General features: G+C 37.3%; 1 protein-coding gene across 1 annotated transcript in view; it reads right to left on the bottom strand.

Annotated features, from left to right (window-relative positions):
• The window catches only part of TLL1 (tolloid like 1), a gene marked incomplete in the record, with an annotated part of 139,689 nt that extends 121,071 nt beyond the window's left edge, over positions 1-18,618 (bottom strand). Inside the window, 1 exon segment of the mRNA XM_072406015.1 lies at positions 17,445-18,618. Coding sequence (XP_072262116.1) covers positions 17,445-17,598 — 154 coding nt within the window.
• Positions 18,619-20,224: the final 1,606 nt, after the last annotated feature.

The following is a 20,224-nucleotide window of genomic DNA, read 5'->3' as shown; positions in this document are numbered from 1 at the left end:
GCAAGTTAAGTAGGATAAACCCTGAAATCAAAGTTGAGAATCTCTGAAATTAGGTAGGGGAATCCCTCTAGGAGAAACCTTGAATTTGAGGTAGGAGAATCCCTAGAAATTTGCAGGAGACACTCTAGATTTCAGATAGGTGAATCTGCAAAATTAAGCAGGAATATCTAAATATATTCAAAATTTAAAGTAGAAGAATTCCTGGAAGGAAGTAGTAGAAACCACTTTCACCTCACTGTTTTTCCTATGACACTAGAACAAGAAATGTGACATAATGTTGTGCCACCACTCTCGGTCGTATTCTCCTATGTCCAGGCCGATCCTTGGCACTCTTGGCTCACAATAGTAGATTGAGTGGCTTTGGACATCATTTAACCTGGAATAGCAGTGGGGCTGGACTGGCATTCTGGGTAATCTTTTGGAGCCAGTGCCAATATAGTGAGAATAATAGGTGGGGGCACATTTTTATTTCTACCAGAGGCTATATTTACCTCTTTGCCTAACATGGAGTTCAGTTTTAAGGTGGATTTCAGCCTAAAATATTTATGCATATTTTTAAATATTGTATTTACTTACAGTCAGCATTTCTTGACATCCCTATCTCTGTGTAACATTAGAATGCCCATTTAGTGACTTGTTCTCCACAATTTATGTAACCTAAGTAAATCCCTTTGAAGGAAACATGAATGAGAAAGAGTATGTGACATTTCCAGCTAAGAGGCAGGATGCAGCCTACCAGGAAGAGATAACCAAGTCAATAGTGAATACTTAAAAAAAAAATGTAAGCAAGTTTGGCTGTGTATAATACTGTACTGCTGTCGGGAAACTAGATAACAAAAGGTTGGCAATGTGCATTCTGCTCTTTAATAGCAGAGATGATATTAGATAAGTTGAGAGCCAATAATTCACATCATGTCTTCCTTACAATAACATGAACAGGAATACCTGGCAACGTTAAAATTTCATGATATTTATCTTGGAGCCATTTACACACTGAACATTTGTACTGCGGACAGAAACACATGGCATTTCTAGAAAGATGAGCCACTTCACTGTAGATAATCTCAGCTGTACAATCAAGAAATAACAGATGTACACCCTACAAATAAACATGAATAACTCATTACCTTTGTGAAGGACATGGCAATAGGGTTGAATTGTAGTGGACATGTTCAACCTACACAGTTCTAGAAATTATATATTTTACAGATTTGTCTGTGCGTATTAGAATTGTATCCCTTTGCGAATCTTTGCAGTTAACACAAACAATAATTCCCATACACATCAAATTTCAATATACAAAGAAAGTCAATGAACTATCTCCAGATATCAGACTATTTTGGGGCAAGGTCCTCCCCTCCTGTGTGACTGTCTGTCATTTACAACCCTTTTTTAATGTACAGCGCTGCATAAAATGTTGGTGCTATATAAATCCTGTTTATTAAAAATAATAATAAGAACACAGAATACAGACATGCAAAAATGTGTCTTCACTTCCTAGAAATTGAAATCACCTGGTCAATTGGCTGACAACTTGTCTTCACATTGCCCTACAGACTTTCCTCAATTAATTCCCAGTCAGGTAAAGGAACAGGAACAGAAATATTTTTTTTCCAAACAGTCCATAGCACAGCATGAACAAATATATATAATGTGGTGTCCAATGGATATGGTCTTACACTTGTGCTGAACAGAGACTGTGATGTCTGTTTGAGGGATTCAGCAGTCTGTCTTCATTCTTAATTTTTATGCATGGCAAAAAGTTTAACTGGCAAACTAGATATATTAGGGTTATTTGAGCCACACAGCCTAATACACTTCTCATACACTGGAGGCCAAAGGGCACTCAGTAATTAGACTGAATACAGTGTTCGTGTGTACAATCCTTAAATCTGAAATCCCTTCTAATGCTGAAAACTGTAAAAGTACAGATTTTGAAGCCAGTATAATAAACCTTTTTTTTGTGTCTAAGCTTGCATCAAATAAATAGACTCATTTGTATGTTTTAAAAAACATGAAAACTGTATAGTATTGCTGCAGTCATTGGGACTTCTAGTCCAAACCCATATTCAGTTCACCTTTGGATAACAGTTCTATGGTATCCATAACAGATTTTGAGCACACATAAATAAACATACATAAAATCAACTATATAAAAATAATGGCAAACTTAAGGTATGGCAAGACTTCCCATAGATATTTAAGGGTGCTTTGAATACTCAGGACATATTTTTTCCTCACCCTCAACTAACCAAGTTAGCTGTATCAATCTAGCAATGTTATACTGATGGATGAGAAGAAAGACAGCAGATAAGGATTGTTTATCTCAAGAGAAAACAGTAACCATTGAGAAAGACTTTCTAACCCACATGATTTATGATCCCCTAGGAACTTCCAATTATAAGGGTAAAACAATTTATAACCAATTATTTTGTTCTTTGTGATTGATCTGCTGACCTGTTACAAGTTATCTGGGCACCTGTACGGTAAATTACCACAGCCACTACTTTTTGGCTTTACATAAAACAGTGGTGTCATCAGCCTTTTGCTGGATCATTTGGAGTGTTATATTAGGAATCCAGTATACGTCTAAAATGTTTACTTAGTATAAACGAATCTAGAAATTGTGTGAAAATCCTGAATGTTTTCTTTAGTACACTTTGTCTTTATTTATGCAATTTAGATTTTTTTTATCATGCGCCCTGTTACACTAAACAGGCAGCAGACACATTTATTTCACCCTAATCAAGCCTGGCTGCTCCAACACCTATGCTGAGAACATAGGAGCTAATAACAGTCAGTGGAGCCAGGCTAGTGAAACACATCAAAGCAGTGCACAGCAGATTTGCATACAAGGGAATCTGGCTCCAAACCAGCATTCACAGGTTAAGTATTAGAGACAGGAGCTGAAATGCCTAATCCTCTTACATCTAAATAAATCCTTTTATTAGGAACAATGAGGTTACCACACTGTTAATTTCCTTTAAGACAACACTTTGGATAAGACCTGAGTCCCTAACCAAACTTTATTAGTGTCCAAGCAAGATAAATGTAGATCACAGTAAAGACTACAGGAATGAAGCTTTGACTTAAAACATAATTAAAACAAACATTTTTGTAACCTCCTTTAGGGTAATCCTAAACTGATAAACTTTACAAATCCCGAACTAATATTTAAAAAAGACAATAGAAACTGACTTAAATGGAGGGGTTACCTAAAACAAGCTAAAAATACCTTGCACACAATAGGGATAGGTTTTTATTCCAATCCTAATCCTGTGACAAATTATGCAGCAGTCTGACCTTATTAAGCACAGACAATCAGAAAATTTGGCCTAGAACATTTCCCATTTTCTGCCCCAACCCCATGGGCATTGACATTGCTTCCGCCAAATCCTTCAAAATATGCAATTTGTTGAATAATCATTGGGCAGCTGAAACTTGTAAGAATGACCAGATGTAATGTATATATCCTGCACAACCAGTGATTTGTATTTTGGGGGGGGGGGAGCATACTTGCCAAGTCCTGCAACAGATTCTTCTGGGTTTTCCCAGCTTTTATCTTCTGCTAATATTTATTTATTTACTAAGTATTTGGCATTCAATATTATACTGACTTTTTAATGGTTTTCACCAGTTTTCCTACCAGTTTATAGTGGCGTGAAACAGAAAGCCAGGAAAAACTACTGTTATGCAAAAAACAGGTAGAAGATGAGTAAGTATAAACTAGCAAAAGAGGTCCTTAAAACACCTTTAATTATTTTCTTCATTTATATTTTTTTCAATTATGGTTTATACTTGGTCAAAGACCACAAAATATTACTGACATTTGTCTCTTGTCTTGTTCTCCTTTTTACATATTTTAAATTTTACATACGAAAATACATGTCCCTAGGACTTTTTTCCTGGGTCATTTAAGAGTTAAAAACCTTTAAAAACTTCCAGGATACACAAAGAATAGCGGAGTAGCTTGATCATCTCAACATCGGATTTGTATATTTCCTGAATTTAACTTCCCTTACTCATCTGATAAAAGTCAACTAAATAAAATATGGAAGTCCCTGTGCTATTGTTACGCAAAGCGTATACAGACTACAACAGCTAATTTACTGCAAGGTTATGAGTTTATATGTGCAAAATAATAGGTTAAACACTTCATTGTAAACTGTAAAAAAAAATTCCAACTTGGCTGTTCGTCACAAAGTTTGGATTCAAGGAAGGAAAATCTTCCAGGACTGCAACTTTCTAATAGAATGTACAGGAAAGAGAATTTTAAAAGCCTTGAAATACACAATGAATAAAGGGATTGATACAAGGACAGCCAAGGCTGTTTTTAAATATTGGTTTACCCATAAAACCCCAAGCATTATGCGAACAATTGCTACATAGGCAAAAAAAAAAATCAAAGTTTTAACTATTAAAATGCTATTATTGTAAAGTGTTAGAACCTCCGCTAAATTACTACAAACTTTACTAGAAAGTGATTTCCTTACTTCCTGTGTTGTCATCAGTAGATGGGGTGGGGGAAATCACTCCAAAAGATCTTAAATCTTGATAGAGGTTTTAACCCTGGAAATCTATTTCAAAGAAAAAACTATATGTTCCCAAAACACTTTTTTAGCAATGATTCTTCCTGGTGTGAGATATTGGCAACAATGGGCAAACTGTTCAGCACATGTTATTCTCATTTCCTGGTTTTATCACTGTTTGTAAAACAAGCTGGAAAGTTTCTGTGGTTGGTCACTGGTCAGTGTTCCCTTTCTCTGCAAAAAAAAATAATAATGATACAATCACTTTACAGTTTTAAAACATAAGCCAGGGGACAAAAGGGTACACCTGGTCCCAGAGAACCTCAGTCCAACTGATAATCAAATATTTCACTGTACCTTTATTCATAATTGTTCACAGTTCGTCACTGCCTTCTAGCATATACTGACTTTCCTTTACTACCCATACCCTTGGCTTGGTTTTGAAAGGAAATGTTTGGCTGTTCAGGGTATGGAGGAGTATTCTGACACACTCTAAGTCAGCAGGACCGTGAAAAAGTCGTTTCTGTGCTCTTCCATATTACAAGAATGTTTCATTGCTTGACTAACATTAGACAAAGCAATAGACATTTAGCCGACCTACCCCCTTTAAAGTTTGCATGCTACTTTCAGGAAATTTTAATATCAAGGGTCTAATACAGGGGTAGGCAAACTCCGGCCTTTAGACCAGATACGGCCTAGCCAGTAGTCTGTTCCGGCCTAACGCCCCCCCCCGGTCGATCTGGCCTTATCCTGGCCAGCAGGGGTCGGCAACCCGCAGCTCTGGAGCTGCATGCGGCTCTTGAGCCTCCTTGTTATGCCTCCCTTCCCTATTTACCGCGGCCAGCGTTAACACTTCTGCCGCTGTAGTAAAGGGACAATTCCTCTCCGCCGTATGCATTGTGGAGGAGAGGGATTTCCTTTAGGGGGCGTTCCTGGTGGGAGGCGGAGCCATCGGTGTGGGACTCGAGAGAGAGTCCGGCCCAGTGTGCCTTCTTGACTTCCTAAAATGGCCTAGTAGCCAAAAAAGTTTGCTGACCCCTGGTCTAATAAATAGGGTTTTGTAAAAATACAGGTAATGATTATTAATGAGTGCATAACTGGATTAGACCTTTTTTGCACCTGATTGCAGTTTAACCACCTGGGCGTTACACTGATGTCTAGATTTCTGTACCAAAAGCGTTACAGGTTTTCATGAATTTTTTTTTTTTAAATTGTAGACCTGTAACTTACAGAAATATGTCCGAATAGGGGTCTAATAGATATAATGAATATGAAAATTTTTTAAAACACACAATCATGTAAAAAAAAAAAAAATGACTTTTAATAAAATTAAAGGAAAAACACAAAATTCAGCTTAAACAAGAATACATAAATAAATGAAAAATACTGAAAATGCGATAATTCGGTATACTGTATAGTAATATATTTTTCTAAAACACCTCCCTAGTGTCCAACATCACATACCTATAGACAAAACCACATAAATATATTTTCTATTATTTTGTATTGGATTGGATGCAGGACTTTGTATTCAATCCAATACAAAATGAGAACAAAATTCAAACTCTCATTTTGTATTGGATTGGATACAGGAGTTTGTATTCAATCCAATACAAAATGAATGAATGAGTTTGAATTTGAATTTCCCGCACACACGCTGACATCATCACGCACGCAGACAGAAGCCGGCCGGCTTTTTTTTCCTCCGCCGGCTGGCTTCTTGTTTCAGAGATCACCCGGCGCTGGAACAAGAACGACGCTGGATGATCAGCGGGACCAGGTAAGAAGCCGGCCGGCATCTTACCGGTCCCACTGGTATAGGAGAAGGCACCCGACGCTGGAGAGGGAGATCGACGCTGGAGGACGACGCTGGAACACGGACACGATGCTGGATGAGCACAGCGGGACCAGGTAAGTGGGGATTTTAATATAGTGAGAAAAGTTCGGGGTTAACGATAATTGCAACTTTTTTTTAGCACAGAAAAGTTCGATCTTAACGGTTGGGAGGTTAAAGAACAATCAGAAGGCTCACCACCTATAGCTTGGTAATAGTCTGTTATCACTAGCAGGTAATTTAGCTGCATCTTCCAGGGTCTATTGTTTATGTTTACCAGCATGCTGGACTAAAGCTACGTACACACTTCCAATTATTATCGTTGGAAAACGAACGACGAACGATCCTGCACGATATCTACGAACGATCGTATAGCACCGATCCTGCACATAGAGATAACGACACGATCGTTCGTAGATATTGTACACACAATAGATACGATCGTTTGAGCGATAGAGGAACTATGTGCACGACAGGAAAGTGAACGGACGTTCGTTCATCACGCATGCTCTGAACATGGACGATCAACGAACGACCGTACACACGAACGATGTTCAACGATCGTCGTCCAATCCGATCCGCCGGTCCGGTCGTTCGTTTCCAACAACTTTCCTCGTTCGTCGGCGTCGTTGGTTACTTTTTTACGAACGATTTTTTGCCCAATCGATCGTTCGTCGTTCGATTGGAACGATAAAAATTGGAAGTGTGTACGCACCTTTAGTTAGATAAGTGCAAACAAAGTAGCCATGCCTTAAAATCACAATTTGTAGTTCATTAGCAAAGAAACAAAGAACACTAATTATTTGTTTTAGTAAATGTACATTTGTTTGGAGACGGTAATTACAGTAAGCTTTTGAAGTAAAAATTAACTTGAGTATCACATTCTTTTAGGAGTTAACTGGATGGCTCCTACAAAAGCAAAATCACCATTTGGTCATATAAAATAACATACGGTATATATATTATAAAAAATAATGTAAGCAAAAAAATCAAGCAACATCCACGTAGAGCATTTAATTAAAGGCCCTGCTCACATTGTTCTGTTACTGAATAATCTCCATAAATTTGAAGACTTGCCAAACGGTGCTTTGCAAGATATCTACATGTGCTTATCAATTACATTTAATAAGGTTCTGACTTTGAGTTCTTTTTATTTTATTGGTCTGTGACTCTTTCGGGATATTTTTTTCACGTCCCAACTTGGGTTTCAACAGGAAATGAAGAATATTTCTCTAAAGGACAGGAAACCTTCTCAGACAGTTGTCACTGGAAAAAATGTCCCCGATGAAAAATTTCCCCTCCATCACTGTTTTAGATCTTGAATTTTCATTGCTGGCAATAGCTATTAGGACAAATAGAGAAAATGCACTCAGACAGAAATTCTCACTCTTCCCTGCTCTATTCAAAGTGAAATAGAATCAGCTATAAATATATTTTAGCATCAAGTAATTTATAACCACTTTAGATGTACAGTGACAAAACCACACACATATTATATATATATATATATATATATATATATATACACAGTGATACCTTGGTATAAGTCCGCTTTGGAATAAGTCCAACTTGGTATAAGTCCTGTTTGGACAAGAAAAATTTTGCTTGGTATACAACCTTTATGCTAGAACTTGTATGGGTCAAAATGAGTCATAACACCCTTTTTTACCTCTCTCGAGACAAACACACATGTCAGTTGCTACTATTCAGTGAACAACCCGCACTCTCTCTGTGAGTTACAAAACATCTCCTCCTTTCTCAGCACCATCCTAGTAGGCACTCGACTCTTCTCAGTAAGGTAAAGGGAGGTTAAATTTTCATTTATTTCATCTAATTGCTTTATTTGCTGAACGGATTTAGGATTTATACCAAGGTACCGCTGTTTATATATATATTAATTTATATAAATTAATGAATTTGTCCAAGTTAGTACTAAAATCAAATCTATAGCACTTTAAAATAAAGGTCTTTCTAAACAGCTGAAAGTCCACTGAAAGCAAACACAAATTATTTCTCTATGTACATGCAGTATGTTGACAGCCTTCATTTGGATGAATAAAATCCATGAGGTGCTGACCGGAGCGCAGGAACTAACTAGATTGCATATCTTGCAATTACAATATTGGAGAATGTCTTTGAAACTTCACATTGCATATGCTGATGAAATTACACTTTGCAGAGTGGCAGTTTGCTGAATTCCCAGGCGAAGTGACTTTATAGGTCTGCATATTGCAAAGATCACGAGAAGGGAAGTACTGCTGCAGTAGTACATTAAAATGCAAAATTTTTACATTTATCTCTGTTCACAAGCATTTCTTCCATTATACAGCTATGATAAATGCAGCACTTCTGATTAATACAGGCTCAGACTACCACAACTAAACCATCACATCTTACTTCAGCTGTTTTTATAATATTGTCACATAAAAAGCACTTTGTTGTCAGTCACATCAGTCATTTATATATCTATTACTGGCATTTTAGATAAGCCTCAAAATCCATTCATCTAAATTATGTTCTGTACAGTCATTTTAGCAAGAGGAAAAAACAAGCGGAATGAAATACTAGGAGCTGTAACGAATTTGCATTGTCCAAAGACACAGGATTTTTTTTAGCTTTTACAGTTATCTGTCATAGAAAGCCACCATTTGAAGAATTATCTAGGGGTAACAAAATTACTTCTGCTAGGAATTAATATATATATATATATATATATATATATATATGTTCATTATAGTCTGTAACTACCGTAATACTGTACTGTAATATACACATACATATACAGGTAGTTACAGATGATTCCTAGATATGAATGGGGGGAGCAGTTTGCATGACTTGCAGAATAAATCATTTTGATAAACACAGCCGAGACGGACCTCTTCTGCAAGCTCTTGTATATCCTAAATGAGAAAGAAAAACTCTGCAGTTATTTCTTTTTGCGTAACAAAGCACAGCTTGCTCTAAAAGGTAATAAATGTCTAGACTCCAAGAAGTTTTTTTTTTTTTTTGCTTTGTTGGTGATTGGCTCAAAGTGAGGATTTTATACAGCAACTGACACTACGCTGCCTAATAATATGTTGAGACAAACATCTGTCCTAATTGCCTTTATTAATTGTAATAATAATTGTACCTGTTCCGTCTTTAATCTAAAAAACAAACCTACAGTCCCTATCTCATATGTAACCCGTAATATATATATATATTTATTATATATATATACACAGTGGTACCTCGGTATAAGTCCGCTTTGGAATAAGTCCAAATTGGTATAAGTCCTGTTTGGACAGGAAAAATTTAGCTTGGTATACAACCTTTGCGCTAGAACTTAGGTCAGGTCAAAGGTTAGGTTAGGTATAGGTCAAAATGAGTCAAAACACCGCGCACTACCCTTTTTTACCTCTCTCGAGACAAAGCCCACTGCCCACGAGCGTCATTATGTCAGTTGCTACCATTCAGTGAACAACCCGCGCTCTAACTCTCTGTGTATTACATAACATCTCCTCCTCCTCCCTTCTCAGCACCATCCTAGTAGGCACTCGACTCTTCTCAGCAAGGTAAAGGGAGGTTAAATTTTCATTTATTTCCCTAATTGCTTTTATATTGATGTATTTTAGTACTAACCAGTGTTTAAATTATTCTATACAACCCCATCAATGTATAATATGTCAATTACAATAGGATTTTTTTCATGGGAACGGATTGATCATTTTCCTTTTAGTCCTGGTATGGGAAAATGTGTTTGGTATAAGTCCTGTTTGGTATAAGTCCAAGGATCTGGAACAAATTAAAGACTTATACCAAGGTACCACTGTACTTATATATCAAATTAATATTCAGAAAATAATGCAACTCTGCGCTGAAGTTAGAATATCTTGTAGGCAATTCTTGAAGAAGAATTCTGCTTTACCAATTTTAGAAAGGTCTTTCAAGACATCAGTATTTTTTTTAAACAGAACTTACAGTATTTCTCCATTTATGCAATGTGATAGAATTAAAAAAAAAAGATAACTTAATGTAACAGCTCACTGAAGAAAAGTGATAAAGCAATGCCTGGAGGCAATATCACAACTCCACAGCACGCCTCTGCCTCACAGAATTACATCACCTTTTCTCCTCCATATTTTCTTTAAAAAACGAATGTCTCAGGAACTTTGCTCTAGAATTGTTCTAGAATTGTACGACCAGCTGTATATTTATCAAATGGCATTCAGATTGGCATGCAAATAAAATGTCATTCTCAATGTCAAATCCTTCAAAGGGTCTCAGGTTCAGAATATTCCAATACTCAGGCAGATAGAATGTACATCATGTATTATTGTGTACAGCAACCAGATGTTTTATTTGTTTATAGCAGCCAGGAACAATAGATCTAACTGGTTGCTATGGACAAAATTATCACTTTATTTTAACTTTTCTCTGATATAGAAGTATCTGACAACAGGTAATAATTATAATTTATTTCCATCAAATTTAGATCCCAGAGGTCCATTCATTCCCCTACAATCTTATGCTAAATATGAGTGGTTAGAAGATGTCCTAACAATAAAGTAGGCTTTCTACATACACATTATAGAAAATGCTGAATGTGTCACTGTGTTGCTTTAATATGGTGTAGTTTCTCAGTGTATATAAGTAGTAAGTGAAACATTATTAAGTTATGCTTTTTTATCTCTAGATCTAGTTCTCCCTCAGTAACTGAAAGCACTTGAAACCCAGGAATCTAGCAGTTTTATAGCAATCAACAAATTGCCTTATGCCAAGCTACTTACAAAAAAGTTTGCTACTTTAAACTAATGAATGCAGCATCTCCACGAGTTATAACAAGAGAAAACTTACACTCTCTTAATCCAGTATGTTTTCATGTCATATGAATACAAGTGAGATAAACCTGCAAAGCTGGAAAGAAGTGCATGCCTAAAGGTGCGTACACACTTCCAATTTTTATCGTTCAAAACGAACGACGAACGATCGATTGGGCAAAAATCGTTCGTAAAAAAAGTAACCAACGACGCCGACGAACGAGGAAAGTCGTTGGAAACGAACGAACGGACCGGCGGATCGGATTGGACGACGATCGTTGACCATCGTTCGTGTGTACGATCGTTCGTTGATCGTCCATGGTCTGAGCATGCGTAATGAACGAACGTTCGTTCACTTTCCTGTCGTGCACATAGTTCCTCTATCGCTCAAACGATCGTATCTATTGTGTGTACAATATCTACGAACGATCGTGTCGTTATCTCTATGTGCAGGATCGGTGCTATACGATCGTTCGTAGATATCGTGCAGGATCGTTCGTTTTCCAACGATAATAATTGGAAGTGTGTACGTAGCTTAAGGCCTAGGTCTATTAACAAGTAGATAACAGGTAGATAAAAAAACAGGTACAGTAGATGACTACAAAAACAGGTAGATGACTTTTTTACCTGAAAATGTAATAAAATATTGTAGAAGGATAGTATGCACAGCATTGATGCAAGGTATATAAATGGTGTAGCCAGAAAAATAAGTACCAAGAGGAGCAGATATACAAAATCCTACACTGAGAAAGAGAAGTCCAGAGTAGAAAAGGGCCAGCATGAATACATACCTGTGTATTCAGTATACTGACACAAGTAAGCCACATTCCGCATCAAGCAGAACGGACAGTGAATGCTGGCAGCACAGGGATGACACATTCCAGTGACTGCAGTATTGGGGAAGATGGATCATACTATTCTGCGCAATGCACAGTATTAGCACTTATACAATATTTATATTTACATATTGAAAATAGGAAAAAGATATACTGACAAATATCAGCAACATTCTGCATGTTAAAGCTAAACAAATAGAAGTCTGGACTATAAAAACAAATTAAAATACACACTAATTCAATAGCACAATATCACCAAGTAACTAAATGACTAGTATTTGCATCAGCACTTTATATAATCATGCTCATTACAAGTCAGTAGCCCACTAGCTAGAATAAATTCAGCTTTATTATAAATCATCAATTCTTCTTATTCAAATATGGAATGTTTTATTCGTCAGTTAGGCTCATATTGAAATCTAGGTTAATTTTTTTTTTTTATATCCAACTTTAAAATAAAATACAAAAACGTGTTACACAATATTTCTTCAGCTGCTCTATGTCACCAATAAAGTAGTATTTTGGCATTACGGTCTCTCTCCACTTTTGTTATTTTGTCTAACAATTGCAAAAACAATTTAAACTACTCCACCCAATTAAAGAGAATCAAACCTTTATAAAGAGCATCCAGCACAGCAAATGCCTCACACTGAAATGCTTCTTATTATACAGAACCTGCAGACTTATTTTTCAAAGTACATGTGCCATGGCTGTCATTCTTATCTTTCCTTTAACCTAAGAATCCTGACAGCACAGCTTCACTTCAAATATTACATCTCTGTTAAAAACTTCATGCACTTACCTTTCAAGGGCTCATTTCTTGAAAAAGTGTCACTTTACTGCTCTTCCTCCTTTTCAAGTATTTGGCCGGATCAATGGGTTTGAATGCCTGTGCCCCTTTTACACACTATATGACCTGTAGAGATGTATGATATACAGCTGTTGGGCACATCTGGTAGTTTTAAAACCCTTGCAGAGGACAGTGATGAGTGAAGAGGCAGCTTTTCAAGAAACAAGGTAAGGTAAGTGACCTAAAGCAAGTACTTGAATCAAAAGGGTATATAATCATGGTCATTCCAGGTCAGTGGCCCACCAGCAAGAATCAAAGACAGCCCTAGCACTTGCACCATCAAACTAAGACATCGCGAAAGAACCAAAGTTTCAAAGACCGAAATGGTTCATGAACTATTATCGTTCCTTTTAGGAAAGAGTGGACGGCAGCATTGAACAGGAGTTAGCACTGGTTGCTTTAAATTATTGAGTGATGGGAAACTAGTATTCTTAGAAGTCAATAATAAAAAAATGTAGCTCTAGTAATTCTCCTAGTTAAGCTTTCCCATAAAGCTAAAATTTCTACTTTTTCTCATTTTAATAAACTGTACTGTCTGAGGTATGTATGCTTGCTGGGATTTTGCATACCATTATTCAGACAATTCAAATGTATGTCCTTGTCTTTCCATAAGTATGTACAAAAATAGGAGGCCTCAATCATTTACTTGCTGATACATATCGCCCCTACGGAAAACACTTACTCCCTCTCTACATGAATATGACAGAATAGCATCTGTGTAGCATTTGGATAGTCATCATTATGCATTCGGATTACTTAAACTTGTTTCCAGAAATTGCAGATATACAAAAACACTGTTGCCAACAAGGCTATCTGTATTAAATGTTTGCTGGCAAATTGTAAGTAGAAGCTGCGGGAACAAAAATTACATTTGGAAGGAAGATTAATAGGCAGTTAAAAAAGTCTTGAAATATAGCATCCTGCACCAATTCTACACTTCAACAGACCCAAAAAAACTGATCTGAATGGGAAAAAGAAAATGTTCCAAAAGATATATTAATGAGGTCCGTGCATGCACTAATGGGAGGGATCAGCAAAAACTTGTACACAGCTTTGCAAATTTAGCGCTTGACCCCTAAGACAAGCAGTGAGTAGCTTTTGGGAAGAGCTATGCAAATAATATAGGGTCTTGATGGGTGGATGTCATTCTTGAGGAGTGGGCAGTCCTACCTTGTATTTTCATGGAGATGGAGAGAAAATCTTTCTAACAGGCACCTTTCCCATCGGCCAGATTGTAAGCTCTTCGAGGCAGGGTCCCCCCCTCCTCCTATGTCACTGTCAATACCTGTCAGTCACCTGTATTTAATGTACAGCGCTGCATAATATGTTGGTGCTATATAAATCCTTTTTATTATTATTATTAATACTAATATAAATAATAAGAGAGCCAACATTTGCAGTAATCACCTGACTTGCCACCACTTTAAGCTTTTCATGATGGTATCTTTTCAGGTATAACAGATATTGTAAATATCATGTTAAAAGCCAATCATTCCAGGCATGGCTCTTCCTACAATACTCTTCCTTCATTAAGATTAATACGTAATACCATAACCACTAGATCACAGTATAGACATGGGTCTACGGAAAAATCCATTGATGTCAGTGCATATACACCACTAATCTACATCTCCTGTTTTAATATATTTTTCTCAAATAAATCTGTTGCATATTGTGTTTTTAAATCATCACCTCAACAGGGAGTAAAAACAGAGCCCTGTATTCTCGGAAAAAAAGTCATTTGTATGCATTGGCTTATTTTTAGATAAAATGTGAACATCAAACCAATTTTGGAACATATCAGGTATGTGGCATTCTCAGCCTTTTACAAGTCTGGAAAACTGTGTAGAAATCCTCTGCAGGTGTTCATTTACAAATGACTACACACTACATGACCTGGGGCTAAATGTCTCACTTTCAGAATGGTTCTACCATTTAAACTGGAGAAAGCTGACTTGTATTAAGTTTTATTTACAACACAAAGCACTAAAACCACACTTTCCTTAGACCAAAGAACAAATCTGTACTGTCCAAAACAATACCACCCAACTAGTCATTCACCATGTCTAAGTTGGTTAAATTCCATATGCAGTGTGTTTTAATATTATACATACCTGCAAACTAAATATTTCTGCAGGTTGCATTTATGTAGATTATATGGATTCTTATTCTATCTATTAATATCTATTTTTATATACATTATGTGATCAAATAGGAATGCAACACCGGGTACCCTATTAGGACATAACCTTGGACCTAGCAGGCAACCCCAACCATCCCTCTCCTGATAGGGACAGAATTCTATAGTATATCATGCAAGGTACAATGGTGCCGCATTAAATGTCAGGCACGGTACCTAGCAAATTAAATTATGTCTCCATTTCCCACCATCAGTCCAATAGATAGATAGATAGACATAATTATAATATTATAGGATTATAATACTGGCCCTCAGCTCTTCAACGCATTCCTCCCGTCTGATACCCAATTATCTCTACAATGACCCAGAAGAATGAGACACATATAAAAAATTCCCAATTGATCACACATCTCATTCATAAAATGTATTTTTAAATTCAGTAGCATTTATCCAGAAAACCCATTACCACATGGTTCTGTGTATTAGATATTGATGCATATTGTTAGCATTTGCTGTGGCACTAGAAGGATATAACCACAAACATTTCCTTGCTGCACTCAACCTAACAATGAAAATGGAGTGGAATTTGACAAGAATTTTTTTTTTAATGGCTAACTTGTAGCAAATACTAAACTAAAATCATTTTTTAATTCACTTTCAGTCACAATTGTGTTTTAAAGAAACTACATTTTCATAAAGTGACTTACGAGGTTTTTTTTTTTTACACAAAATTCACTTTTTTAACCGATTGAATTCAAGCAGAGAAATATGTGAATTCATGTGAAACTTAAACATTTTTTGTGTGACCATTTTGAAACAGGCCCCTATGGCCAGCATTGGGTGACTTTCTGAGGTAAGTTTTCAGTTAGGGTTTTCACACTGCACCTGCCTGACAAAAAAGGCTGATTCACAGCAAAGGCATTTATTATGGCCAAGCTCCAAAAAGCTGGAAATGACGAGCAAGAAGTATGTGCACAGGGTTGTGAGGTACAGGGGAGGCCATGGAAGAGGAGGCCGGGAGCCCCCAGCAATGTAACCATGGCATCCATGGCCGGGCCGGCACGTGCACAGCAGACAGAGAATGGAGCCGAGCAGGCCGCGGGCTGTGAGAGGAGATGGCAGGACAGACAATTGCTGCCCTCCTTCAGCTATGCGCGAGGGGGTAATAAAAAGCATGGAAAGGAAGGAGACAGCACCTCCTCCTCCTGTTTAAAAGTTACACCCAACTCTCTTCTTCCTCCACCCTCTCCCAGCCTGACACGTGAAGACACAGATAGGATGTGACATGTTAATAAACAAAAGGGGAATTCTCTCAGCCATGCACAATACAGGTAGCAGTGCGATATGACATGGCCCAGGATCAAAGGGAAGGCACATGAAAGCTGGGAATCCCTTGTCCACCTTCCTGCCCCATGACATACAATGCTGCACTGCTCTCATCCTGCTACTTTTTGCATGCTGACAATAATCTGACAAACTGTTTATTAATGGATAGTGTGAGTGCAGGCTTTGATGTCACATTATAAAAGTGCCTGAAGAAAAAAGCTTCTGACTTTTACACACCTGTGTGTGTGGGAAGGAGAAGATTATATTGCACATACAGTACAGACTAGGACTATATAGAGAGATATATAGAGTATTGATTCATATATAGAGAGATATGGACAATCAGACATCATTTATACAGCACATGCAATACAGGGTATGGATATAGATAGATTTATAGATCATAGATATAGGTAATCAGACCCTGTGTGAGAGATGATTATTAAGCACATGCACAGACTGGGACTATATAGAAGGATATATATAGATCATAAGTAGAGATAGATATAGATCACAGATAAAGATAGATAAGGAAATTCAGACCCAGTGTGTGTGGGAGATGATTGTACAGACTAACTATATAGAAGGATATATAAAGATCATAGATATATAGATCATAGATATATAGATCATAATAATAGATAGATATGGATACATATGGACATTCAGACCCAGTGTGTGTGGGAAATGATTGTAAGACTTTGACTATATAGATGGATATATATGGATCATATATATATGGCTCATAATTATATATATATATATATATTTAGATCATAGATATGGATACATATGGATAATCAGACCCAGTGTGTTTGGGAGATGATTCTACAGACTGGGACTATATAGCTGGATATAGATCATAGATAGATATGAACAATCAGACCCTATGTGAGGCTTATGATCAGTGCTGGGCTATAGGTTTCTGTTGGTGCCCATCATACATGTTCCATGGCATGCCATGCATGAGGCATGTGCCCTCCCTGCAGTGTCCCTGAGCCGGGCACACGTGAGCCCTTTAATACAGTAAGTCCCTGTGATACAAAGAGGCATTAGTGTACGTTCACATCTCTCCAGCTCCCACCATTACAATACAACAATATTGCAACAATAACAAAAAAGTGACTTACGTGCTTTGCAGGGGTCGTTGTATTCGAAGGAATCGGCTTTTTCGTCCTCATAAAACTGAATATCGTCATCGAATTCAAGGCCATTGCAGAAAGATAACTTTTGACAAATAGTCCAGCCAGTTAGGAGGAAAATGACCCAGGCAAGCGTTTTCATTGTACTTGGCTGAGAAGATGTGAGGCAGGACTGGGGGACACCGATCACCTGTTTTTGGAATAATGGTCACCCCAATGAAGTGCTTTCTCCTTGTCTCATCGGGTCGGAAAAGTTTGTCCTTGTGTAGGAAGGTATCGGGCGGTGTATGAGCTCTGATGATCTTCAGTGCTGCTTAGATTGATGATTGTCAGTTCTGATGAAGACTCCCAAACGACATTCACAAGATCACTGTAGGTGAATCCCAGGCGGTGAATCGGATCCTGCAGCTTCTTCTATATCTTGCACATCAACTTACACTCTCCCAGTACACAGACCGGCTTGCAGCAAGACCTGATCTGTGCAATAGCACATCCAGGAAGCTGGGATCAGGGATGAAAATCATACAAAAGAAAAAAATAAAATAGGCAAAATAATAATAAAACGAGAGTAGCAAAACTTGAGATTGAGGATTGCAGAGGAGAGAAAGCTGTGCACCATGTGAGCCATTCACACTGCCATGCCTTTCTTGTAAAAGTTGCAGGAAAAATAATAATAAACAAATGTCCCATGCACTTAGCAAATCGTCAGCATCCTGCTTACTTCTTCCATACAATCAGGGTCAGGAACCTGGCTGGCCTGAGATCAGATCCCTCCGATCAGAGCCTTACAACAAAATACAAACACATTCATTGAAAAGAAATGTACACACCTAGATGAGGAGGCTCATCAGCTGGACTGCTTGCAAGGGCGTCTTAATGTAAACTCCCTGCCTTCCCACTTCATAAAAGATCCATTGACTGATCGAGACAGCCCGGGCCAGGAACTGGCCACAGTCAACCAAAGCTACTTCTAAAAAAAGTCAACTGTGTGGAATAAAATGTAGCTATTCCTATGAGAAACTGTATTGCTTGCCTTGTGCTCAGTCACAGCAAGTGCCTCAGCTACACATCAAGGCTCAGGATCTTCTGCAAAAGTCCAGACTAAAATAGAGAGAGAGCTGCAGTGCTGACTGTAGCTGCAACACTGCTGTTGTGTTGATAATCCCAGTGTAGTAAATACATTTGAAAGTCGTAGCAAGTAAAGTAAGGTAAGATTTGCAAAGCTCAGCCTTCTTCCCCTCCTCTTCCCCTCCCCTTGTCTGATGGGAGGGGGGCTGCTCACACATCTATAATCCTGTTAGGGTGTCACATTTGACACCAATGTTTTCAAAAGCTGCACTGCTGCCCCTCTCTATCAGGATTACAACCATTTCTCTTCCAAATATTTTCCATTGCTTACATGAATTAGAACAAAATTGAATCAATTAAATTACAGATCATATTTGCAATTGATTTTTAGGCAGGAGGTTTTCAAAACTTTATCAAAGCATTTTTGGTTTAACCATCATTTTGAAATCAAAATATCATCCCAGTCAATATTTCATTACATTAAAAAGGGGGTTGTAAATGACAGATAGAATGATGCCAAAGGAGGAGGAGACCCTAGTCGATCGCATGGATCAATAATATATCATAATACAAAAATAACATCAAGCAAAATCTATATTGTATCCCTGGTGTTACTACTTAACCCTAGGGCACGGAACATGTTGGGCATGTGTGCACTTTGTTACATGCTCATGAAAAAATGCTTTCCAGTGAAGCTTAGAAGATTTATTACAGACAAAATATGGCAGTACATTTTTCTGTGGTTTATGCCATTTTTGTAGTGTAGGGTAAAAGAATAAATTGCAGGGTATACATTACTACAACCCTTGTAACAGTAACCTTACTCCAAGAGATGGTTGTCTCCAGGCAAACCAGCTCATGGCTATGGGCACTTGTATTCATCTGTCTGATAAATCTGGGTGGTGATTGGAAGAGTCTGTGCAATTGTTTGCCATTAAACAAAACTCCACAAGCACCTATTTTCAGCTCCTCAACATAATTCTGGTAAATCTAAAAGTAATTACGTGGTGACAGTACAATAAAATTGTAATGAGTGGTTGGGTGTACTGCCTGCCAATTTGTCAAATGAGATTCTTTTTTTTAATCTTTTTAGATATAAATATCTTCTTTAATTATTCAGCATCTATAAAAAAATGCTAGCTTGTTAGATGTCTTCTTATAGTACTTCGATCCAGTTAAGGTCTCAAGTGATAAATGACAGTGAAAGTGTGGCATGCCTTTCATCTACATATTTCCAGGGATCACTTTTGATAATCAGATATGACCTTGCAGTAATTAAGGTGGAGACTGAGCAATGATCTTGAATTGTTACATTATTAACGGAGTGCTGAAAATAAAAAGCATTGATTACAACAGGGTCCATCAATAACACATTTTATCATTGCCTTACTGAGATAGTAACAGAGCAAGCTGAAGTTGTATAGTCTGAGATGCATCTAAAGTGTAATCTGTAAAATTCAATGAAGGTTTCCAGTTAACATTGATTACATTTTCTAATCCACATTACTAATCCTTTAATTGTTATCTGTTTTCAATTTGTCTTACTGTAACAATTAAATTAGGCAATAAATTGGATTAATTACTTAACATGAAGAATACATATATCCCAACCTTTTGCATATATATTGATAGGATTACTTATTTGCTGTGTGTAAAGATGGCAAAATATTCAAACACTGGACTATGACGATGGAATCTAA

Source organism: Pyxicephalus adspersus, chromosome 3 (assembly GCF_032062135.1).
Source record: "Pyxicephalus adspersus chromosome 3, UCB_Pads_2.0, whole genome shotgun sequence".
Taxonomy (NCBI): Eukaryota; Metazoa; Chordata; class Amphibia; order Anura; family Pyxicephalidae; genus Pyxicephalus; species Pyxicephalus adspersus.
The sequence above is the reverse complement of the archived record's forward strand: the minus strand, read 5'-3'. Positions and strand labels throughout refer to the sequence as shown.